We start from the raw sequence: 24,606 nt of genomic DNA, 5'->3' as shown, positions 1-24,606 counted from the left end.
ATTAACCACTTGGTTGGGCAATGCTCAACCGATGTGGGATTTCAACTCATAACACTTCTTTTCATGACTGTTGGGTCGTTTTCTTAAACCATTACTACTTGTTTCGAGAGACTTGGTTTTAGTCTTACGTGCCAATCATTTTGCTTTAAAAAATGATAAAGATTCCAACAGTTGAGATCTCAATTATCCTATCTATTGATTCAAGAGGTAAGATAACTAGGACGATAGCTGACATCCCTATCATTGTTGTTTTGCTCTTATGGCTCTCACGACACTTGGCACCGGCAAAATGATTTGGGTCCAATAGTTGGGCTGCAAATAAATTCATTTGGCCGAATCTGGCCCATAACCCCACTGAGGGATTGCAATTGTAAAGTCCATCGGGGCCCACTGACTTACTACTGTGACAATGGGCCCGTTCAATGAAAATGATATTAACAAGTCCAGTCCATTAGTAAAGCCCATGAACAACTGAATTGGACCTCGCTTGAGCATACTTGACCAGAATAGGTAAAAAACCATGTACTAATAAAAGTCCAGTCCACTTATTCAATGGGGTGTACAGTCCATTTCAAGATCATACTTTTTCTTTTTTTTTTTAATTATGAAAAATATCAAATGAAAAGTGCATAGCTAATATGAATATCCTTGGAAGTTGGAAGTTGGAAGTTGGTTAGTGAGAAAATGAAAGGAAAACAAGTATTGCGCCAACAGACTACGATAGTCCAAGCAGATATACCAACTTTTCATCCGCCTAACCAATTCAAATTATAAAAAGCATGTCCACGGCAGCCACTCTTGAATTATCCTTGTTTTCTCCCACCCACATTTTCCAACAACAAACACCTTCTCTTTTTTTCCAATTATGACGGGAAATCCCCGTAATTCACAACTCGTATCCGAATTATACGTATAGGATTTCATATGCATCACGTGGAATATGGAGAGCTTACGACTTCACTTGAATTTTGTACATTTAATGCAAAAACTGCGATATATGGATACATACCATAGTTTTTAAAATCGTACTGTATATCAAATTGTGTAGATTGAAGGTTCAAGATTTTTAAGATTCAACTGATACGAGAAGAGTTGAGCTGTTGGTTTCAATACAAAATAAATTAATATATATTAGATATATAGTATATAACTATATAATACATAAGTATATAATGTAGTAATAAAATATATAATATATAATATATAACCAGTATATAATTTTACATAATTAAAAAATAAAATTTCATTGTCATCTACAATCTACATCATTCATGAGTCATTTTAGAGATATTTTAAGGTGTAAGCGGCGTTTAAATAAAGGTTTAATCGATATTTTACATGCCAATTTGTCATTTTCATACTTAAAAAATATCTGTCGATTTTTATAGGTTTAAACGATTCACTGTATATTTATGTTTGATGGTATCCCGACAGTTTAGACGGTTCGAATGCTTAAACAGTATTTTAAATATATTGTACTGTCGAACCTCACGATTCAGCCTGAGATCTTAATCATTTTCGTTCTTTTTCTCTCTCGCACTCTATCCATGCTTCCCACCCGAAACCTGCGACATCGACTGCTCTCTACGCACCTTAACCGTTCCCTTCACCTTCTTCTCCGGTCATCCACCGGTAACCCATCTTTTTGATAAAAACTTCATCACACACGAGTCTCATCTACAGAGCTAAGAAGTAGCCATGAAGGGTCTGACCAAGCTTGGGATCTCACTCACAGTAGTCTTCGCAGTTTGTCTGATAGCATTAATAATCGATCTATTCTACGTCCTCTGGCGACGGCGAAGTTTACGGCGACGTAGCAGTGCTGTAGAGTATCCCGATGAGCAGTTGTACTCGCCGTCCAAAGAGCTGCTCTACCTTTTCTGCTGGAAGAGCCAGACACGTGTCGATCCCGAAGCTGTTCCGCAACAGTCGGAGTCAGGTGATGATGAGCTGGCGAGGTGGGAGAAGATCTACGGACCGTCTAGGATTCTATTCACCATCAAGGAGGAGGAGAGGGAGGAGGATGAAGCTGATCATAACCGTTGGTCTGAAGAGAATGAAGTAAGGGAGGCACGTGTTCGTTTGGATGATCATGTGGTTGTAGTTGTTCCTACTGACGTTGACGATTCGACGCCGTTTTCAACACCCTGTGCCTCTCCTCCCTATTATACGCCATCACCTTCTCCTCCTCGAGAAAATGTAGTTTTAGACATTTAGCAGGCGAAAGGGTGTTGAAGAGGAGGAGAGAGTTAACGAAGTGGTGTCGTTTATGGCTGGACCGCAGTTCAGAACAGGCGACAAAAGGCTGCCGGCGGTGATTACTCGGCGGTGTAACGGTTGGTTTTTTGGTTTATTTACGCATTCAATTCAGTTTAAATGGATTTGACGGTTAACTATTTTTGCTTTTTACTAGAGGTGTAACCACCGTTCTGATAGTGTCACGTATGACTAAGGGGCAGTAAATATTAAGGTGTCTGTGATCTGGCAGGATCGTGACCGTTTACTTTTGGTCTAGAATCTGATAAATCAATTGTGCATCTCTTTTGGGAAAGCGGTAAACTGTAAATGTTGTGTGTTGGTAGGTGAACATTGAATAGTGGGCCACACAAGAATAGGCTGTAAAGTAAAGGTGACAGTAAATTCCTAGCTAGCAGTTGGCACAATGTTTTGAGAGGGGTCTTGCTAAATACACCCTAATCTATTACCTATGATTGAGAGTGAGAGAATTCAGAAGCCATCCCATAAAAACTTCCATTGGAGGAGGAGAGATCTTACGTCCATGGATTTTTTTGGGTAAAAGTAAAAGTCAAAATATTGAATATTGAATAAATTCATTATTATAATTATTTATACGATAAATTTAGTTTTATCAAAATATTAATCTTAATTGATTTATTATTCAAAGATGGTAAGATTTTATGTTATGATAGTTGTAAAATTAATTGAGTTTAAATAAATAAAAATAATTTGTAAAAATGAATATTTAAATTATTTAAACGATGTTTAGAGTATCTGATGCATGGTGATATTACTGTAAATTTAGAGAATCTGTCCAAAAAAAGTTGATGTGAACGGTGTAAAGAAGATTTGTCCAACTTAAAAAACATGGAAAGTGATAGTTTGGACGTCAAAAAATGGTAGGTTATTTACACTTATGCCATTGAGATGAATAAGAGATCCTCACCTAAATCGCGCATTTGACGAAGCCAAACATCCGAGAGAAGAAAGCAACCAATTCTCAATAGTCAACACAAAAAAAGCCCAATATTCTAACTGGGCTTTGCAAGTTGGCATCCCCTTTCATACCACCGCAAGTCCACGACCTTAATAAACTCACCATTGTTTATCTTTGGTTGAAGGAGTGGGGTGTAAGGATCCAATGCTGTTAAAAACAGAAGGTCAAACCTAAGTCAATGTAAATCGAGGTGTAAATCGAAAAGGCTGGGGTGTAACTAGAGTTGACCGCAATTATTTGTTCAATTCGGCCCATGTAGACCTATCATGTTTGGGGTCTCTTTACAACTATGAGCCTATTTTCACATCAAGCCCAGTCTGTCACTTCATTCCCCTACCCAAACCCAAATTATATTAACGTTACGTTTTTGGAGTAGAATAATGCATATGCATGGCTACGTATTGCAATCATCACTATGTATATGATGGATTTGACCACGATTAGCCACTCTTTTAGCACCATATTGGTATTGGGTCCAAATATATAGTAAAATTGATTTCGTCACTTGTTTATCACAAATCCTCACTCCATACATGCTAACTATATTATCCACTTTAAGGTTCTGGTTCCTGTGGATACATCAGATTAGTCTCACGGGTTTGTTCCTTCCAAACCACGGTCCAACTCACCTAAACTTGAGAAAATACCTAATTAACATGTAAGGGTGAACTTTGTCCATATAAATCACTTGGTTGGCTTTGTGCCAACCAATGTGGGACAATTGATGTTAACATTGTTTATCAAGCATGCATGGTGTGGGATGGGTGGATTTATAATTGTGATTAAACTAAAGCAAGATAAGGAGCAATGGGAGAAATGTCCCACGCCATTATTAATTTGTAGGCGGAGTCGATGATGGGTGTGAGTGAAAGGACCACCACTCATATGTATGTATCTGTTTTGATGATATTGGAATCAGCCAGACTGAAAATAAGGGGGAAAAATGGAGTAAAATACATCAAACACTTTGTTTTTTGATAATCGAAAACGACATCATACAAGATTGTCTATTGACCTTTCGATTTGGACCTAAACTGAGTCGTCAAGCTCACTCACGCGCATAGAAATTTCTCACTTAATGATAGAGTAAGTTGAGCTAAAACCCTACTTGTTACCACAAGGATATTGTTCCCTAACTCGTTCACGCGTATAGAAATTTCTCACTTAACGATAGAGTAAATTGAGCCAAAACCCTACTTGTTACCATAAGGATATTGTTCACAATTAAAATCGAACTCAAAATCTTTTGAATCTATATGATTTCACTCAAATAACTTTTTTTATGATTGATTACGACATAGCAACTTCCAATTGACACTATTTATATATATTGGAAATAAATTATCAATTTCTAATTTTATTTCTAAATATGCTATAAAATTATTACAACTTACATCAGAATCGTAATTTGAATGCTATAAGTCTCATATGATTTTTTTTATCACAGGGGAAGGGATGAGGGAGATTCGAACTCGAGATTTCTATGAGATACCACACATATGAGTATCATCTGAGCTACTCGTGGTTCTCAATTTTTTATTTATATATTATTGTAACAAAATATACAATTTAACCACTTTAATATTTATCATCTTGTACCTATAAAACACAACATTTTTAGACACTTAAAACAAAAGAAAAATAAATAAAACTAACGGCGTTAGAATAAGAGAAAAGAACGTGGCACATACATAACACCGTCAGTCCATCTCCTTCCATACTGCTCTGCTCCATCAGACGTCAAACACTGACTCTGCAACTGGTGACCAGCTGATACTTAACGGCGTTCTCACTGACAACGACCCCCGAACTCCGGCTCCCGAGCGGAATAAACGCTGGACACTTCACGTGGAGACGATATTTCCCAGTTGTAAACGATCCAACTTTGAATCTTATCCGTCCATCAATCTTGATGACCAGAGTGACAGACCCTGTGGACTCGTCCTGATTCAGTGCGACGAAGTTGTAGGGAGCTACTGGCACGGCAGTACCGTAAACGAAAGGCGACCACACGTTGGTCTCCTTGTGGCCCTCGTACGTCGGTGGTATGGCAGTGCGGAGAGAGATTTGCTGGTTCCGGTAAGAAGCATATATGTCCATCCAGTCATAGTAGATTCCGATTTCGTCGTTCGGATTACGAGAGGATATGGTGATTTGGATATTGGAGGTAATGAAATTGGGAGTGGAAACATTGAAGGCGTAAACGGTGGCGTCTTGGATGATGAATCTGGGCTTTTTGGGCTGGAGAACTGCCCAAACGATGAGGATTGTGAGGAGAACCAGGAAGATGAAGATTAGGATTCCGGCGCAAATTCGTTTGTAGATTAATCGGCGCTTCTTGCCGTGGCTGCCACAGTCTTTTTCCGACATAGTGAATTGCAGGAACAGAAAAGGTTGAGAGGAAAGGGCTGTGCTTTAGTGGAACCGTGCCCTGCGTCCAACGCGCTATAGTGAGTTTATATAGTGGGTGAATTATCATATTCGCATCAATTTTACGTAAGGGACAACCACGAGTAATTCAAATAATATTAATGTGTGTGATATTTCATAAATATTTCGAGTTCGAGCCTTCAATTTATTTCTCTTATATTAAACAACATATATCTCACATAAGAGTGTAAAATAATGAATTTTTAATGTTTTAGATGAGTGAAATGACAAATAAGTCACTGTTTTGAGTCCTATATATTATAATAATAATATAATTGGAGGAATTTATGATATGATAAGTGGATTTGGTGGCTCTCAAATTCTTAAAAAATTTGAGAGTCTCAAATTCTAATTTAAAGACTGTAGTTTTGCCACATAAGGTTTTATTCAATGGTGAGGATTTGAATTTATATTTATAAACTTGTGAGAAAGGTTTTTGAATGAGGGAGAGAAACAAATATAGAGACAAGTGTAAAATTATTTTTTATATGTGATTATGTGACAAAACTATAGCCTTTATATTGTAATTTGAGAGCCCCTAATCATGATAAGTGGGATCACTGTTTTGAGTTCGTTATAATAATAATAATTAGAGTGAATTTGTTTTTTTGAAGAGCGTTTACCACCCATTGGATGATGATTGGATTTGGACGAGAAAAATCACAAGGACACGTTTCTTCGAGATACTGGACTGGGGCCCACAACTATCCTATCTATGATTCCTGAACTGAGAAGCTACCAAGTACCAACTCATCCACCGACTGTTTTTCTTGGGGTTCCAAAATATACATATAGAAGATGCATTATATTATTATATGTATATGATCATGTGTTTGCAGCCAGAATGCAAGGCATCAATATTGAATTAAGATGGACTTTGTCACTCTGATTAATTATGACGAAAACTATCCTCGGTATTTGTGTCATATCAGGAGATAGCACTGATGACAGATGATGTCCTCGATTTTGTTGAGGATATCTTATAAAATAAAACATGTGAGTAAAAAGAGGTTCGAGAATATGTTCGAGGGAATATCTCCGATGCGTAAACTAGTAAGATATCAATGTGGAAGTGATTAGTGAACGGAGCGCTCTCTCTCAATCTATCATAAGTTGCAACTAAGAACATAGGGTTTGAAATCGTTTATCTGAACATTAATTATATTCTCACTAGTCACCCCTCACATCTCCCACCACGTGTCATTATCATAATGTTCTTGAGGGTGTTTTGCTATCATCATACTTAAGTAATAAGTATCATTATTATATAATCATGTGGGGTTACTTTAAAATATAGATCACTAAATAAGATTCCTAAAATTAAAAGTACATGCACTTGAGGAAAAGCTTGCAAACTTTCCAAACACATAGATCTCAATTAATTTGTTCATGACTCTCTACCCACCCTTAAGTCCTTTCTCGACAATTTCATTGAATAGCCTCTAAATCGGGTACCCTCTAGCTTGTTCAAAGAGTAGTCAAACAATGTTTGCTTCGAAATTTCAAAGTATGCTATGCCCATGTGATTGACTCTACTATACTTGGTGTGTTTGCTCAACTCACTTTCACCGACGTTTTGTCCCATCAAAACAAAGCATTACCCATTAAGGATTTGATCCACTATTTTCACACAATGGAAGTAAACAAGCCACTAAACATTTCATTTATGCTATATTTTCATTAAAAATTTGCAAAAACAACATTTGATATGATAAAAAATAATCCTACCAATAAGGTACTGACACATGGCACTTAAAGGACCAAAAAAAAGCATTAGGAGCCACCTCGACCCTAGCTGAAAAGGTGCCTTGGCACTAGCCGAGATGGCCATTCAACCCACTAATGGATTCGTGTTCACATAGGAGACTCTAAACAGAGTCCAATTCTCCTTTTGGAAAAGAATTCAAATAAAATTCATCATTTGAAAAATCCTCATGAGAACCAAATAGAGAGAGTGTTACTCTTACTACAAATAGAACACTTCAAATAATAGAAAATTGGACCTCAAATGTCAGGTAAATATTCCGACTCATGCATTTTCAATTGCTTGTTCTAAGAAGGAGAGCTCTGAATACCGAGCAGTCTTCCCTAGCAAAGTTCTATGTTGACATGAGCGCCGAAGAGGTCCCCCTAATATACTCTTGGGATTCTACCGTAGCCTATGTCCATTCTCTGTGTAAAAAGGAAGACATCTGATCGCTAGGAAGGAACTACTATGACTAACTTATTCATCTAGTAAAATCAGTCATATTTACGACATCATCATCATGATATAATTCAAAAACATAAGCTAAAAAGTCAATTCTACATTAACTTCAATAGCTAATTTGTTCAAAACTTCCATTTACCACGAATTTGAAAATTGACAAAAAAAATAAAAATAAATCAAAGGAACGTTTTCTTGTGGGTCCTTACTTCTTGTGGAATTTTGTTTTGCTACCGCATACTAGATAAAGGTGATTGAAAATAGCTAGGGGACTATAGCCAAAAATAAATTATATCAACGACTAAACGAGCGCACCACATGCATACGAAAGTTGATTAGACCATTTGGTCCTTTTCTCACCATAGTTTATCATACGACATCCACTAGTACAAAAACACTAATTATGTAGCATCCGACTTGAGTGGACGGAGCCACAAACGTTTTTCCTGTGTTCAAATTAGTACGGGTTGGTCTTTGATCTAGGAAGACAAAATCATGCGGGACAGTATGAGCTGACTCAAAATGGACAAAGTAATACTAGTGTGGAGTAACGGAGTGTTACAAATTAAGTTTACCAACTCAATAGTGAGTATATGAAAGCCATGCGAATTGCGAAGAAGCTTCAAGGAAATATTCATGTTTTTGATTCTCAGAAAGAGTACAAGGTAAGGCAAGGATATACTAAACCATATGTGGACACCTTTGTCCCTAAACCTAGTAGGGTATATAGAGGGATATTCATATCCCAGAAAGTTCAAGGTAGTTGGCTTTCTTTTCATGCACAAACGCTTAGGCAGATTCTTAGACCAAATCTGCTGTATTCATATAAGAGATGGAATAAAGGGGCATGAGCCAGAGAATTCTTGACTGGTAGGGGAAATAATAACATGCATGGCACAAAAGTCCAAACCAAAAGGTTTAGAAAATTAAGAAAGGAAGGGATATGATTTCTTCTGGGTCACCTTGTAGAGAAAGTTAGGGCAAAGATTGATGTTACAATCACAAAGGTTAGTGAAATAACGAAAAGGTAAAGGCAATATGGTATGAAAAGGAGACTATGTAGTAGAGAAATGAATGGATGTGAATCTCGGTGGGACCAAACTAAATTGTATGTACTCGTGATATCTTGAGTTTGATTTTCAATGGAGAAGTACCCTTGTGGGCACGATCGAGCAGGGTTTTCGCTCAACTTACATTGTCGTCAGGCGAAAAAATATGTGGATATGTGGGCTCCAAGTTTAGACCCGTATTGTTTTCTTTAACTTTCTGTTTGAACATATGCCTCTAGTTTAGTGTTGGATCCTTTAATTAAAATAAAGCAAGTGCTTGACCAATAATTTGAAATACCTTTTTTTTTATTTTAATCTTAGTGGACGGTTGCTTAAGTGATGAAACAACTAAATATTTTATGTAGAGAGAGGGGAAAAAAAAAGAAACAAGTGAAGCAATCATTGAGGGACGGCATAGTGGAAGTGTGGACATCAAATTTCTAGACAATGTGTGGCAAATTAATTTGGTGTTGGAGTTTTTCAAAATTTATATATGTAGATTTTTGGGTATTTAATTTAAGAGGATAATATTGAAAATTCATTAAACAATTATGATTTAACCTACACCCGAATCATTAATTGGAGTGTTAAGGATGATGTGCATCACCCTAATTAATGACCAAGGTTCAAATCCCCTCTCCTATGTTTAAAAAAAATTGTGATTTAATCTTAATTGATGAAATCTAAATTGTTGAATAATTATAATTTAATGGTCATAATCAAGTATCTCTTAAAGATACTTTTTGTAATTGAATTTGAAACATGAACTTTAAGTAAAGCATGGGGATTTTTAGAAAACAAAGCCACTTTAATGGATAAAACAATCATATATTGCAAATGATGTCTTCTTACAAAAACTCACTTCCCCTTACTTTTACAACTTCTTTAATTTCTTTGTTTCGCCATCATAGAAACAACTTACAGTGTTGTGGTTTGTGGGGGATTTTTCTAATTCCGTCCACACCCACTAAGGTATTGTGCGTTTTGGAACTGAACCCGCACATATTTATTTCATAAATGATCTCGACTTTCTCACTAGAATCCATGACATCTTCATGATGGGAGAGTGAGTACCAAACTTACCACTCAGCCCACTATGGTCGTCAAATTGTGGAACGAGAATTTCACTTTCTTGGCCCCGTATGCAATATAGGACCCCAAGTTTGAATCCTTCAACCAAATATAAAGGCTTCTCACCAAACCTTGATCACCTACAACAATAACAAGTCAGCATGTCCAACCATCACGGTGGTGACCGCGGCCACTATGACGCTCAAATCAGACTCCAATTGCAAGTGTGAGAATTTTCGGTAATCAAAAGAATCCCCAACCCTTGTGTTACCTCTTCTTATTTATAGTCTCACCATTCTCCTTAAATCAAGCGATTAAGTATAACCTTAATAACTATTGCAGATCGATTTGTCTCCTGCAATTAGGGTTGAGGTTGGACGACCAAGGAGGTCAATCCCTTGCAGTAGCTGTAGAAAAATCAAGCGATTAAGTATAACCTTAATAACTATTGCAGATCGATTTGTCTCCTGCAATTAGGGTTGAGGTTGGACGACCAAGGAGGTCAATCCCTTGCATTAGCTGTAGAATCATGCGGTTGATCTCATGTTTTACTCCTTTGCATGACACGTATCCAACCTCCATTGGCTGCTAAGTTCACTTTTCATCATTGAATTTTATTCCTCTACAGGGTTGGTTTTCACTTGCAATCAAATATACAGATTTATTTCATTATATTTTGGAGGCGAATTTGCTGTAACCCACTTTGCACACATTGTATTTTGGTTTTTGATGTTGTTTTATATAGTTTATCAAGTCCTCTCGATCAAGTACAGACGAGGGTTGTAACTACGATATGACCTCTGTGCGTAAATTTTGTTCGACAACTAAACTGAAACTAAGTGTACATTTTAAATGTCATGCGAATCCCAAGTTTCAAGTATATAGAGCAAATATACTTCATTCCATTCACGTAGCAGGAATGCACACACACAGAGACAAAACATCCAACACTCTAACCCCCCGGCACACCAAATATTGAGTCAGCAAGTTAAATTCCAGAAGTACCCGATCAACCATTGTTGGGTGGCAAATGATTTAAACCTTCAAAGTAGATTGCAACTAACAGTACTTTTATTGTCAAGTTGCAAAGGCACATGAAAAATGTATGCATTCTCCTCTAATGGGGCAGCCACTGCAAATCAGAAGCATGAAAACCAATTTCTTGCCTAAAGAGGGCCTCCTGTAGAGAAAATGCAATAGAACGTCAAAAGGAAACCTCATGGAAGAGGATCTCTATCCAATATAGTTAAATGAATTCAGAACAATGAAGGATCTTCCGCAAAAACACATAATAATCACTTCCCAAAGAACTTTTGGCTAACTTGAATGTACGTCAATCCAAACGTAAAGTAGAGAAATTATCAGTGTTAGTTCCATAAGCATGTATTGGCTCTAAACCACTTCAAATGGGGATCAGACTCTGGAAAAGCATCACAAATTTACAGTCAGTAATCCAAAGTTTCATCTAGTTTTTTATCGCTTCACATCCTGAACCTTAGAACCAAGTCCTTTGATCATACAACTCGCTGAAGAACATCAACCCTAAAATACTCTAAGAAAACCCAAAAGTCTTCGTACCCATTTCGTTAATTACCCAGATATCACCAAGAAGACACCTCAACTTGAATATATGTTCCAATCCATCGAAAGAAACATGATCATTAAAAGCAAAATAAACGAAAACAAAATCTTTCAAAAAAATTAATCATTACAGAGGAAACACATACCTCTGTTAAACATCCTTTAACCAAACGGTCCACCATGAGATAGAGATAAAGGTTGCAGAGAGTTGAGGAACGTAGATTTTGAATATCTGAAGCATGCACTAATCCAGGTGAATCCGTTTAGAAGCCGCATTGGTTTGAACTCGTATAAGCTATGTTTTAAAAAAATAAAACTAAGAGTTTAGGAATTTTAAAAACTAAAAGTGTAGGAATTTAAAGTGAGATAAGTAACCTTCAACAGCGCAATTTCATGGCTCCCAGGAGAACCGTCCGCCATCCAATGTACTCTTGAGTTTGGTTCAGGTATCCATATACCCATGAAATCGGTGACCTGAAACAACATCAGAAATGCACCTGATGAGTGGATCTGAGGACTCAGAAAATTTGACAATTTTAAATTGCAGGAAAATGTAAGATGAAGTGAGGGGGAAACCCCAATATCCCATAACAAAAAAGCATATGCGTAAAACACTCACAATGTTTTTTTTTTCGTGAGGCTTCGAAGAACTTGGCACAAAAAAACAATTGCCTCAAGATCAAAAGCCCCCGAACAGCAAGACAACAGGTGAATCGACGGAAATGCACATGGACTGAGACGCGAGTGTAGTTCTTTGTTTGTTTCAAGTTACACGTGCAGGCCAATAATAGGTTGTAATTTTGATGACGTGGCAGCACGAAATCTCACCATTTCCCAATTGAGGCTTCCGCTATTAAAATAGTATGTATTGATTTTCTCTTATAACCTGAGGAAATGTATTATCTTTCCATTTTACTGTTCAAACGAAATATCCATTTTTTTTGGCTCCTGGCACAGCAGGATCTTTGATACCTCCAGGAAGGTGAGGTACAAGTGCTTGGTGAATTCCTTCTTGCCCTAGCGTCGAGAGAGCTGTTTTGCAAGATCTATTAATGCTCGACAAGTATTGCTCAAGGGAAAAAAAACTCTGAAAGGACTGTACTCTGATCCAAAGTAATCAATCAAGCATATGCAATCATACAAGCGGTGATTGAACATATTTAACACACTCTTACAACACTAAACTTCCAACAAACAATGCACAAGGACCAAAAGTTCCTAGCAATTATTGACCCACCAAGGACTCGAGTTTTTTTTTTATAAGCCACAGATATATATCAAGAACAAAGAAAAGCAGCAGGGCATCGGAAGATATGGTCTAAAACACAAGGACTTGAGTTGTGGAGGCAAACTAAAGTTTGTCAAGGGAAAGCAGCAGAGCATCGGAAGAGATGGTCTGAAACACAAGGACTCGAGTTGTGGAGGCAAACTAAAGTTTGTCAAGGGCTGCCAGTGTCAAGGGTTCTAGTGCATCTTTTCTTTGTTTTGCATTTTCTTTTTCTCTTCAATGAGATGCCATGGAACTTGGGTTATTTTGGCTGCTAGTATCTTGGTCAAGTCCTCCACTGAGACCTTGACCACATCTTTTCTCACACCAATATCAGCAGCATACCTGCCAACACAATAGTGAACTACAGCTGTTGTGGCTACAATCCCAGGCACATTGGTGACGAGTCGCAACGGTATAGACATCACAGCTGCCAATGGACCACCTATGATGGATACTGCTTGGCCACTATCTCCAATTGTTCCTTGAACCACTACAAGGAGCCCGGTTTTACAGTAGGTTGCAAAGTGTTCACAATTGTTCTTAAAAATGTTATAGCCCCCAAAACCATTGGCAAGTAAGTATCTTGCTCGATGCACCACCACATCGTATGGGTCAGCGACTGCAAGAGTGCAAGTTCCTCCTCGTGCTTTGGCTAGAAAGAGAGCAGGGGTAACAGCATACTCACACTGGTATAAAACACCACCAGCGAGAAAACAATCGAGGCATGAAGAGACAACTGCAGCAGTTCCTGGGCTCACCAAAAGGAGATCTACCAGTGTTCCATTCCTACTTCTTGGCCACGTCTGGTAAAATGAATAACCCTGTCCTCTCCAACATATATGCCTGTCCTCGCCAAGATGTATAAAATTTAAGCAAAAGAAAACAAGATACCGACCAAGGTAAGAGCTCTAAGTTAGGCAACATAATTGGTGTTGTCCCCAAGCCATAAATGCAAACCTACCACAGACCATTTCTAAATTCTGATCAAATTCGAAAAGCAAGTATATATACATTTACACTATCATTCATCTAATTGAAGGAAGAACTCAGTAATGTGACAATCATCTAGGACGAACCTTTACAATTTGGTTTAGTACTCAATTCATGAATAGGTTGCGTTTGACATCTATGATATCCGGACTCTTCACTTTATCCTTCCGTACCGGTGTCGGGTAAGCATGACACAGGTATTAGTATAATACCCGGACTCTTCACTTTACCTCGCCTCCCTCTATGGAAGTTTTCAATTTGAAGAACCGGACATGTTAAGTTATCTAAACGCTGTCGTTTCTCAACCTCTCCTGAACGTCGTCGTTTGCTTTTCTTCCTTGCCATAGCCTCTTCGCTGCACGTGATTACGACATCGTTTCATTCAAATTATTATGTCTTGTCAATTATTTAGTTTATCTTTCTTTTATCTTGATGGCCGTTAGTCATCAATACCGCTGCTGCTACCCTCTGTATTTAAGCTTGTCTTTGTTACCGTTGCTTGGTAACTTGCGAATTTATGATTCAATAAAATTTCTTCTTCTTCCATCTTTGATCTGCTCTCTGAAACTATTTCAGGACACACAGATATGTATCCATACCCAACACCCAAACCCGAGTCCAAGCATCAGAGTTTGACATTGTGTGCTTAATTAGATGGGTTTTAATTACTAAAAAAAATCAGTGATAAGAAGAAGATAATAAGCAAAAGCACCCTAGCCATCAGCCATTTTGACAATCCAAGTTACACAAGATAGCAGCTCAAATTTGGTCACACTAACTCTATAAGCCTTAGAGCTAATGCTACTAAAGGAGATTTCTGAAAGAACAGCCAAAGGTATAACCATGAAATCTATCCCTCCTTATTTCAACATTTTAGATCATAACATGCAACCTGAGGAGTTATTACCTGACAACAATCAGTCAGAAATTCCATGATCACCAGTACTTATTGTCAAAATTATTGGAATTCGAATTAAGACTCCAAAAAAAAAAGCCACAAAATTCCATCTTTTGGCATGTGGCTGCTATTTTCGGCATCCAAGTATTATCCACTCCGGATACATCTACGGGTTTTCTTATCCTCCCCTCTCCATTTTATCTAGAACTCATAACCTCTTCTAGTTTGCGAGAGTGAGTACACTAATACTTGGATACTAAACTACGCATCCGCATTCCGCATTGAATTTAACAGGAAAAAAAGAAAGAGATGTGCATTTTTAGAAAATAGAGAAAAATGATGATAATGAATTAATGATCATAGTTAGAGAGAGATAGAGAAAGAACCGTGATGGGCGTAGATATAAGCAGTCCTCCAAGTGTAGATGTGATCCCCTGGCTTCAAGCTCTCCCTAGCGACTCTGTGTTTATTCAAAATTTGAAGTTAAAATCCAAAATAACTCCAACACAACAATTGTAGAGAAACAACAACAAAAATGCAAGCATCGAACAGATTCAGAGAGATCAGAGATAGCGTATACCGGTTAGAGAACAGACCCATTTCCCTCTTTCTTCCTCAGGAACTCGATTCGACGATTCACTTCCTCAAGCGAAATGGTTAAAATCTTCGATGAATCTCTCGTGCTTAGGCAAAAACATGTAACGGGAAAGGAAAGCGAAGAAGGATATGAAAGCAGTGTCGCGTCAGTGGTTACTTTAAAACCTCTATAAAGCAGGAATTGACAACTGTGTAACTGCTTCCTTGCGGAGGAGATGAAGACCGGGTGACAAAACCTTGTTCTGTTCCAAACATGAAATTGTTGTTTGGTTTAACATCATCTTCCGGTCTAAACTATTCGGACTATAACCGAGACTAGATTATTGTGTAAATTTAAATCAATATGGATTTGGTTAATTAAGTACGTTTGAAATCAAATTTAGGTTAGGTTCCAAAGATATAAAAATTCGTAAATTTAAAATCAAGTTTGAGTCTAAACACATAAATTTTGTTTGGTTTACTTATTCGGACTATAACCGAGACTAGATTATTGTCTTGATTTAAATCAATATGAGTTTGGTCAATTAAGTACGCTTAAATTCCAATTTAGGTTAGGTTTTGAACATGTAAACATTCGTAAACATGTGATGTTGTCCGATTCAGAATTGATTTTTTTCCACCCTTAGACTTGACGACTGAGCGGATCCAACAACACTAGACTCATCCAGTGCACTATTTTCATAAAAAAAATTCCAAAAAAATTATAAATATGTAATATTTAACATGACGAATGTAGCGGGTATTTTTTTGTATGAAATAAAAATCAAATTTAACATGAAAAGGACATGACAATTTTACACCGTTGGATATTTACTTAAAACATTTGATGTCCAATCATGATGAATTTAATTTTTTTGGAACAAAAAATATATCGTTGGATTCGTCATCAAAAATACTACACATTTATGATTTTTCATAATTTTTTTTAAAAAATAATTGATACTTGAGACTGGTCTCTCTCAATGACGCAGTAGCGTTGGGGTTGTCAAAAAAAACCCGAGAAAACCAAACTGACCGTCCGAACAGACCGTTTGGTCGGTTTAACTATTTTTCTCTTTCGAAAACTGAAATAATTGGTCGATTTTGAATATTATTATAAAACCGACCGACCATCATTATAAATATTATAATATTTATTTATATATACTATATAGTATATAATGATTAGCCATTAGTTTTTAATTTATATATATTTATATACAATATATAGTATATAATGATTAGTCATTAGTATTTACTTTACTACTTATTACTTACGACTTAGTAGACACGACCTTTGAGATTTATATTAATATATTTAGATAATAAGTATATATTAATATTATATATATATATATATATATATATATATTTAGATATATAACCATGCAATTTGGACCATTAATTATTTGATATTAATACAGAAATGAGATATTGAATAGAATACTGTGATTTCAATAGTATGATTCGGGTATTGATTACGGATTTTTTATGGATCTACTTATTCTAAATTGAGATATTAACCGAAAAACCGACCAAAGTGGAATGGTCGATTATAACCTCACTATTACGAAAACCGATCGATCATTGGTTTTCACTAATGAAAAAATCAAACTTTCGACCCAAGGATGAATATACCAAATAATCGGCCATATCGATCGATTGATAGCCCTAGGCAGCGTGACAACCCAAAGTGGACAATATTGTTAGTGTGTATGAGGGTGTGGATTTACAACATGGTATCGGGACAATTCGATCCAGTTGGACATGACCTCTACTCTACTTGTTGGGTTTGACATAACCCAACCCTTAAGTGCGGGGGAGTGTTGTCCCACATAGAAAGATGTGGCATTTAATGTCTTATTTATAAGGACAATTTCACTCCTTAAGCATCAATAAGACCTTTTCCTAGGCTTAAGTAGGTTGAGTTTAAGGAAAAACAAAATCGTACGGACTCAATGTATCCACGGAAAGCGGACAATCCAAAGTGGACAATATTATTGGTGTGTATGGGGGTGTAGATTTACAACATAGACTGTCGTTAGGCGAAAAAATTTATTTTTGCGTGGGCTCCGAGTTTAGACCATATTGTTTTCTACTACTTTCTCTTTGAACATGTGTCTCTCGTTTAGTGTTGGATCCTTTAATTAGTATAAAGCAAGTGCTCAACCAATAATTTCAAATAGCTTTTTTTTAATCTTAGTGGCCGGTTGTTTAAGTGATGAAACAACTAAATATTTTATGTAGAGAGAGAAAAAAAAGAAAGAAACATGAAGCAACCATTGAGGGACGGCAAATTAAATTTCTAGACAATGTGTGGCAAATTAATTTGGTTTTGGAGTTTTTTCAAAATTTATATGTTGATTTTTGGGTTTTTAATTTAGGAGGATAATATTGAAAATTCATTTAACAATTATGATTTAACCTACATCCAAGTCACTAGTTGGAATGGTAAGGATTGTGTACATTATCCTGGTGATCAAGGTTCGAATCCCCTCTTCTCTATTTAAAAAAAAATATTTAGTCTTAACTGATGAAATCTAAGTTGTTGAATAATTATAATTTAATGGTCATAATCAAGTATCTCTTAAAGATGCTTTTTTAATTGAATTTGAAACATGTACTTTAGGAAATCATGGGGATTTTTAGAAAAAAAAAAGCCACTTTAACGGATAAAACAATCATATTTTGCAAATGATGATCTTCTTACAAAAACTCACTTCTTCTTACTTCTACAACTTCTTTTAGTTATTTGTTTTGCCATCATAGAAACAAGTTCCAGTGTTGTGGTTTGTGGGGTATTTTTTAATGTTGGGAATTTTCCTAGGGCATGGTCTTGTTTATACTCGTTAAGGTATGTGCGTTTTGGATTTGGGTCCACATATATTTATTTTAGGAAATGATCCCGTCTCCTCCATTAGAACCCTAACCTCTTGGTGATGGGAAAGTTAGTGCCCAACTTATCACTTAGCCCATTGTGATCATCAAATTGTGGAACAAGGATTTCATCTTCTTGGGCCTTGACGCAATATGGGACCCCGAGCTTGAATCCTTCAACCAAATATAAAGGCTTCTCACCAAACCTTGATCACACTCCGACGCTCAAGTAAGACTCCAATTGCAAGTGTGAGTATTTTCGGTATTCAAAAGAATCTGCATACCTTGTGTTACTTCTACCTGTTTATAGTCTCTTCATTCTCCTCATATGGTAGAGAATATGCCTACTGAAAATGATACCTGACACTCATTTAGGGCTATGATTGAGCCTGGTCCAATTCTGAATGTCAATGGGCTTCGAAAGACTAACCCAATAAGCCCTCATCAACCCAATCGTAGTTGGGCCGGATAATTCGTCACCAGCCCAGGTTGTTTGTCAGGTTTTGTCGGTTGGCGGTTCGAACTCATCCACTCTACGAACGAAAGCCCATTCTATATTCTCGCAGATCTTAAACCCTTTCAAGGTTTCACCGCTTTTTAGGGTTTACTCTAGCTCAAGCTCCGTCTGCGTCTTTCTGCGAATCTTCTGTGAGCTGGACGCTAAGTTTTGTAGCCATGGTTCGTTCTCTGAACTATATGTTTGCGTAATTTATCTTGTATTAGGTGTAATTTATCCGATTATGTGTTTGTGTTGATTGTTGTTGTTTTGGGTGATTACAGCCGCAGGGAGATTACATAGAGCTTCACAGGAAGCGACATGGATATCGTCTCGATCACTTCGAGCGCAAGCGCAAGAAGGAGGCTCGTGAAGTTCACAAGCGCTCCGCGATGGCACAGAAGGTCTGTTCTCCTTGCCTTCATTTGATAATTTTTTGTTTTGATTTGTGAAGTGATTCATTGGAGGATTCATGGTGTGCATCGTTTGATTTATGATATGCATTTTCTTTTTTGCAATTCTTGTTGGAGACAGGCACTGGGTATAAAGGGGAAGATGATTGCAAAGAAAAACTACGCTGAGAAGGCCCTGATGAAGAAAACGTGAGTGATTTGTGTTCTCATGAGTAATTTAATATGTTATTAGGTTGATTGCGTAAAACTTCATATTGCTTTTCAGGTGATTGTGTGACTATGTTTGGGTTGCTTAACTAGGGTATAGAAATAATACCAATCTTGTGGATGGTAACGGAAATGTGCATAGTGTCAATGGTTGATTAAAGAATCGGAAGCTTTTTCTTTTGAGAAATTTATATCAAGCAATCAACCGAATACATGTGAAAGACTGTATATTCTTGTTTTACTTGCTTGTTTGCTATATTTTTGCATCTTGTACTCCAATATAATTGTTTGTTGCTGATGAACACTACAAAAATAAGAAGCTAGGATCTACCAAATATTTGGGGTGGTCCATATGATACCTTACCAGAAATATTTGGAGTCCACATTAGTGGAAAATCTATATTCATCTGTCTCTACCAAGTCTACACTGGTTGACTCTAGAGCAGCCCTCTTCCTTCATTTAGGCTTGGGGTTGTTGCGTCAATTACTAAAACTCTTGTTGAACTAATTTGGTTAACAATTGTTTCCATATTGTTTCTTTATAACTCGACAGATTGGCTATGCACGAGGAATCAACATCTAGACGGAAGGTTGAAGATGATGTTCATGAAGGAGCTGTTCCAGCCTATCTACTTGATCGTGAGAACACAACACGTGCTAAGGTATGTCTTTGTCTCTTTGACGCATATTACTTTATTTGGCTCCAGACGGACATTATACTGATTTTATTCCAATGTTCCACTGTATACAGGTTCTTAGCAATACTGTGAAACAAAAGAGGAAGGAGAAAGCGGGGAAATGGGAGGTCCCTCTGCCCAAGGTTAGGCTAATGTCGTTTCCTTTTCTTTCTGTAATCTGTTAATTATAATGCACTTCTCTCTCTCTTTGAGGGTATTTCTACGACTCTTCCTACTGCTTTTAGGCTTTGCTGCCACAGTCCAATAAATTTGCCTCTCACTGAAGAATTTTATAGTGGGGAATCAGGTAGGCTAGTCATTTAACTTATCTCCCAATTCTCATGTTTTCAGGTCAGGCCTGTTGCAGAAGATGAAATGTTTAAAGTGATAAGAACTGGCAAACGCAAAAGTGAGTATCATTTATACTTTCTGGCTTGACCTTTGTAAGAGTAAACTCATATTAGACTTCGAATCTGGTTTAAGGTGGTTATAATTGGCGTGATCTCGATCTTGCACCTTTTTTCTTTTACTTTACTGAATTACTTGATTTTGCTCTGTATCACATGTTGGTATTTGCTTTGATTGCTCATAAAATCAGTATGCCTTGGGAGTGTGTGGCCTGTGAAGTGTGGTAAATTTTTTTAAAAAAAATTATAATGGTCAAGCAGTTCAAGCTTGCTGGTAATTGAGGTTGGAGGTTGACTCTAGTGGAGCCGTTGGCCATGGGGTTTTTTAGATCTTTTATATTAGTTTATTTGCGCCAAAAAAAGTGACCACTTTATGTACCAGTCAGTATTTCATAATAAATTATAACTAAATGACTTTTTTACATGCAATTGGATGAATTTACAATTCCTTTTTTCATTTACGTTCTAGTGTGCAAATATGAGTGTGCAGTTGCATCTCCTAATAATATGTGCGTTGCTTTATTTCGCCTTCTCTTTTGCAGCAAAAGAATGGAAGAGGATGGTCACGAAGGCCACATTTGTTGGTCCGGGTTTCACAAGGAAGCCTCCCAAATATGAGCGATTCATCCGTCCTTCAGGGTTGCGATTTACTAAAGCTCATGTGACACACCCTGAACTGAAATGCACTTTCAATCTCGAGATCATTGGAGTGAAGAAGAATCCTAACGGTCCAATGTATACGTCTCTTGGTGTTATGACCAAAGGAACCATAATTGAGGTAATATTTACGTCCATGTGTGCCCTCAAGAGCATGATATCGATAGTTATAATGTTATGAGGGCTCCTTTTATGTTGGGTCTGCATCACTGATTTTTTACTTCAATTTTCAGGTGAATGTCAGTGAACTGGGTCTGGTCACTCCTGCAGGGAAAGTTGTGTGGGGTAAGTATACACTGTTTATAGCACAGTATTCATCATTACCATCAGTGGAGGTTAATTTATACTCTTTTCTGGTTCTGCACCGAGATTTCCCCTAATAAACTCATTTCAATTCTAATAAGTTAGTATACGATTTGTAGTAGAATTGGTTAAGATCAAGTGCATGCAAAATAAGCGGCTGCTCCCTTAGAAGTATCACTAAAAATTTCTGATATGTAGGGTTGATAACATGCATTTTTTCTTTTGTTGTGCTTCATTAACTCAAATTTTTTCTCATGCAACGACTTTTCAATGTGGTGCAGGGAAGTATGCTCAAGTGACGAATAACCCCGAAAATGATGGTTGTATAAATGCAGTTCTGCTTGTGTAAGAGGATGACTGTAGCAAAAGATTCGTTCGCAGTGGCTACCAACATAAAGTTTTAACATTGCATATGCGAAATCTATCTGCAGACCGTCATAACTGGTTTAGTACAATAGCCATTTTGGTTTTTGATGTTGTTTTATAGTTTATCAGGTCCCCTCGATCAAGTACAGATGAGGGTTGTAACTAGGATATGGCCTCTGTGCGTAAATTTTGTTCGACAACTAAACTGAAATTTTGTCTTATAACCGGAGGAAATGTTTTTTCTTTCCATTTTACTGTTCAAACGAAATATCCTCTTTTTTTTTTGGCTCTTGGCACAGCAGGATCTAAGATACCTCCAGGAAGGTGAGGTGCAAGTGCTTGTTGAATTCCTTCTTGCCCAAGTGTCGAGAGAGCTGTTTCGCAAGATCTATTAATGCTAGACAAGTATTGCTCAAGGGAAAAGAAACTCTGAAAATAGCTGAAAGGATTGTACTCTGATCCAAAGTAATCAATCAAGCATATGCAATCATACAAGCGGTGATTGAACATATTTAACACACTCTTACAACACAAAAACTTCCAACAAACAATGCGCATAAGGACCAAAAGTTCCTACCAATTATTGACCCACCAAGGACTTGAGTTGTTTTTTATAAGCCACAGATATATATCAAGAACAAAGAAAAGCAACAGGGCATCGGAAGAGATGGTTTGAAACATGACTCAAGTTGTGGAGGCAAACTAAAGTTTGTCAAGGGAAAGCAGCAGAGCATCGGAAGAGATGGTCTGAAACACAAGGACTCGAGTTGTGGAGGCAAACTAAAGTATGTCAAAGGGCTGCCAGTTCCTCGGTCAAGTCCTCCACTGAGACCTTGACCACATCTTTTCTCACACCAATATCCTCAGCATACCTGTCAACACAGTAGCGAACAGCTGTTGTGGCTACAAGCACAGGCACATTGGTGACGATTCGCAGTGGTATAGACATCACAGCTGCAAATCGACCAAGTTTGATGGATGCTGCTTGGCCACTACCTCCACAACTCCAATTGTTCCTGGAAACTACAAGGAGCCCGGTTTTACAGTAGGTTGCAAAGTGTTCACAATTGTTCTTAGAAATGTTATAGTCCCCAAAACCCTTGGTAAGTAAGTATCTTGCTCGATGCACCACCACATCGTCTGGGTCAGCGACTGCAAGAGTGCAAGTTCCTCCGCGTGCTTGGGCTAGAAAGAAAGCAGTGGTAACAGCATACTCGAACCGGCATAAAACACCACCAGCGAGAAAACAGTCGAGGCATGAAGAGACAACTCCATGGTCTTCATCAGGTGGAGTGCAATTGAGGCAGAGCACTCGGAATCGAGCAGAACTTGAGCACGCCAAAAGGCGATCTACCAGTGTTCCATTTCCTACTTCTTGGCCACGTTGGGTGAAATGAATAACCCTGTCCTCTCCAACATAAATGCCTGTTTTCACCAAGATGTACAAAATTTAAGCAAAAGAAAACAAGATACCGACCAAGGTAAGCTCTAAGTTAGGAACATAAATGCCAACCTACCACAGACCATTTCTAAATTCTGATGAAATTCCAATAGCAAGTATATATACATTTACCCTATCATTCATCTAATAGAAGGAAGAACTCAGTAATGTGTTGACAATCATCTAGGACGAACCTTCACAAATTCATGAATAGGTTGCGTTTGACATCTATGATACCTGGACTCTTCACTTTACACTGCCGTATCGGTGTTGGGTATGCATGACACGGGTATTGGTATGATACCCGGACTTTTCACTTTACCTTGTCTCCCTCTATGGAAGCTTTCAATTTGAAGAACCGGACACACGGATATATATCCATACCCAACACCCGAACCCGAGTCCAAGTATCATAGTTTGACATTGCGTGCTTAATTAGATGGTTTTAATTACTACAAAAATCAGCGCCATGAAGAAGATAATAAGCAAAAGAACCCAAGCCATCAGCCATTATGACAATCCAAGTTACACAAGATAGCAGCTCAAATTTGGTCACACTAACTGTATAAGCCTTATAGCTAAGGCTACTAGAGGAGATTGCTGAAAGAACAGCCAAAGGTATAACCATGAAATATATCCTGCAAAATTCCATCTTTTGCCCCATTAAATTTTACAGGAAAAAAAGAACGAGAAATGTGCATTTTTCAGAAAACAGAGAAAAATGATGATAATGAATTAATAATCATAGTTAGAGAGAGATAGAGAAAGAACCATGATGGGCGTAGATATAAGCAGTCCTCCAAGAGTAGATGTGATCCCCTGCCTTCAAGCTCTCCCTATCGACTCTGTGTTTATTCAAAATTTGAAGTTAAAATCCAAAATTAACTCGAACACAACAATTGTGGAGAAACAACAACAAAAATGCAAGCATCGAACAGATTCAGAGAGATCAGAGAGAATGTATACCGGTTAGAGAACACACCCATTTCCCTCTTTCTTCCTCAGGAACTCGATTCACTTCCTCAAGCGAAATGGATAAAATCTTTGAAGAATCTCTCGTGCTTAGGCAAAAACATGTAACATGTAACGGGAAAGGAAAGCGAAGAATGATATGAAAGCAGTGTCGCGTAAGTGGTTACTTTAAAAACCTCTATAAAGCATGAATTGACAACTGTGCAACTCCTTCCTTGCGAAGGAGATGAGCCCAACTTTATTCGGATCTAAATACAAATTTATTTTCTCCTTTAAAGTTCACGTTCGGATTCAACCATATAAATTTTATTTGGTTTACTTGTTTAAATTATAATCGGGATGAGATTATTTTCTGAACTTAAATCAATCTGGGTTTGATCAATTAAGTAAGTTCGAAATCCAATCCAGGTTAGGTTCTGGACATGTAAAAATTCGTAAACACTTGATGTTATCCGATTCAGAGTCGATTTTTTCCCACCCTTAG

General features: G+C 37.4%; 4 protein-coding genes, 1 long non-coding RNA gene and 1 pseudogene across 5 annotated transcripts; 2 read left to right on the top strand and 4 right to left on the bottom strand.

Moving 5' to 3' along the window:
- Window positions 1–1,442: 1,442 nt before the first annotated feature.
- On the top strand, window positions 1,443–2,551 carry LOC119998142. The gene has a single exon (XM_038845372.1). The coding sequence runs from the start codon at window positions 1,699–1,701 to the stop codon at window positions 2,215–2,217; it is 519 nt and encodes a 172-aa protein (XP_038701300.1). The 5' UTR covers window positions 1,443–1,698; the 3' UTR covers window positions 2,218–2,551.
- Window positions 2,552–4,638: 2,087 nt separating this feature from the next.
- LOC119998141 (NDR1/HIN1-like protein 1) lies at window positions 4,639–5,672 on the bottom strand. Its single transcript, XM_038845371.1, has one exon. It carries the CDS (start codon window positions 5,603–5,605, stop codon window positions 4,976–4,978), a length of 630 nt encoding a protein of 209 aa, XP_038701299.1. The 5' UTR covers window positions 5,606–5,672; the 3' UTR covers window positions 4,639–4,975.
- Window positions 5,673–10,317: 4,645 nt separating this feature from the next.
- On the bottom strand, window positions 10,318–12,047 carry LOC119998143. The gene is made up of 3 exons (XR_005468201.1): window positions 11,948–12,047; window positions 11,719–11,867; window positions 10,318–11,171 (listed from the first exon to the last, which is right to left on the bottom strand). It is a non-coding gene; the product is annotated as an uncharacterized LOC119998143 (long non-coding RNA).
- Window positions 12,048–12,659: 612 nt separating this feature from the next.
- On the bottom strand, window positions 12,660–15,567 carry LOC119999069 (annotated as a pseudogene).
- A 3,149-nt stretch (window positions 15,568–18,716) lies between these two features.
- On the top strand, window positions 18,717–21,977 carry LOC119999067 (ribosome biogenesis protein NSA2 homolog). Its single transcript, XM_038846576.1, has 9 exons — window positions 18,717–18,861; window positions 18,964–19,083; window positions 19,214–19,281; window positions 19,853–19,961; window positions 20,051–20,119; window positions 20,328–20,385; window positions 20,926–21,161; window positions 21,274–21,325; window positions 21,625–21,977. Exons 1-9 carry the CDS (start codon window positions 18,859–18,861, stop codon window positions 21,690–21,692), a joined length of 783 nt encoding a protein of 260 aa, XP_038702504.1. The 5' UTR covers window positions 18,717–18,858; the 3' UTR covers window positions 21,693–21,977.
- Window positions 21,978–22,145: 168 nt separating this feature from the next.
- Window positions 22,146–24,320, bottom strand: LOC119999068. Its single transcript, XM_038846577.1, has 3 exons — window positions 24,117–24,320; window positions 23,922–23,995; window positions 22,146–23,134 (listed from the first exon to the last, which is right to left on the bottom strand). The coding sequence occupies exons 1-3, from the start codon at window positions 24,134–24,136 to the stop codon at window positions 22,500–22,502; spliced, it is 729 nt and encodes a 242-aa protein (XP_038702505.1). The 5' UTR covers window positions 24,137–24,320; the 3' UTR covers window positions 22,146–22,499.
- Between the last annotated feature and the right edge of the window lie 286 nt (window positions 24,321–24,606).

This window comes from Tripterygium wilfordii, chromosome 5, assembly GCF_013401445.1.
Source record: "Tripterygium wilfordii isolate XIE 37 chromosome 5, ASM1340144v1, whole genome shotgun sequence".
Lineage (NCBI taxonomy): Eukaryota > Viridiplantae > Streptophyta > Magnoliopsida > Celastrales > Celastraceae > Tripterygium > Tripterygium wilfordii.
Note: the sequence above shows the minus strand (reverse complement) of the source record. Positions and strands in the feature narration are given on the sequence as shown.

What these genes read in the sequence shown, in the direction of transcription:
- LOC119999067 (XM_038846576.1), top strand. An exon ending in AAGGCCCTGATGAAGAAAAC is followed by an intron (nt 19,282 to 19,852) that starts GTGAGTGATTTG and finishes ATAACTCGACAG; the next exon opens with ATTGGCTATGCACGAGGAAT. An exon ending in TGCAGGGAAAGTTGTGTGGG is followed by an intron (nt 21,326 to 21,624) that starts GTAAGTATACAC and finishes AATGTGGTGCAG; the next exon opens with GGAAGTATGCTCAAGTGACG.
- LOC119999068 (XM_038846577.1), bottom strand. Translation starts at nt 24,136, where the DNA reads ATGGGTGTGTTCTCTAACCG. An exon ending in ATGGGTGTGTTCTCTAACCG is followed by an intron (nt 23,996 to 24,116) that starts GTATACATTCTC and finishes GAATAAACACAG; the next exon opens with AGTCGATAGGGAGAGCTTGA. An exon ending in TTATATCTACGCCCATCATG is followed by an intron (nt 23,135 to 23,921) that starts GTTCTTTCTCTA and finishes TGGTGAAAACAG; the next exon opens with GCATTTATGTTGGAGAGGAC.
- LOC119998142 (XM_038845372.1), top strand. Translation starts at nt 1,699, where the DNA reads ATGAAGGGTCTGACCAAGCTTGGGATCTCACTCACAGTAGTCTTCGCA.
- LOC119998141 (XM_038845371.1), bottom strand. Translation starts at nt 5,605, where the DNA reads ATGTCGGAAAAAGACTGTGGCAGCCACGGCAAGAAGCGCCGATTAATC.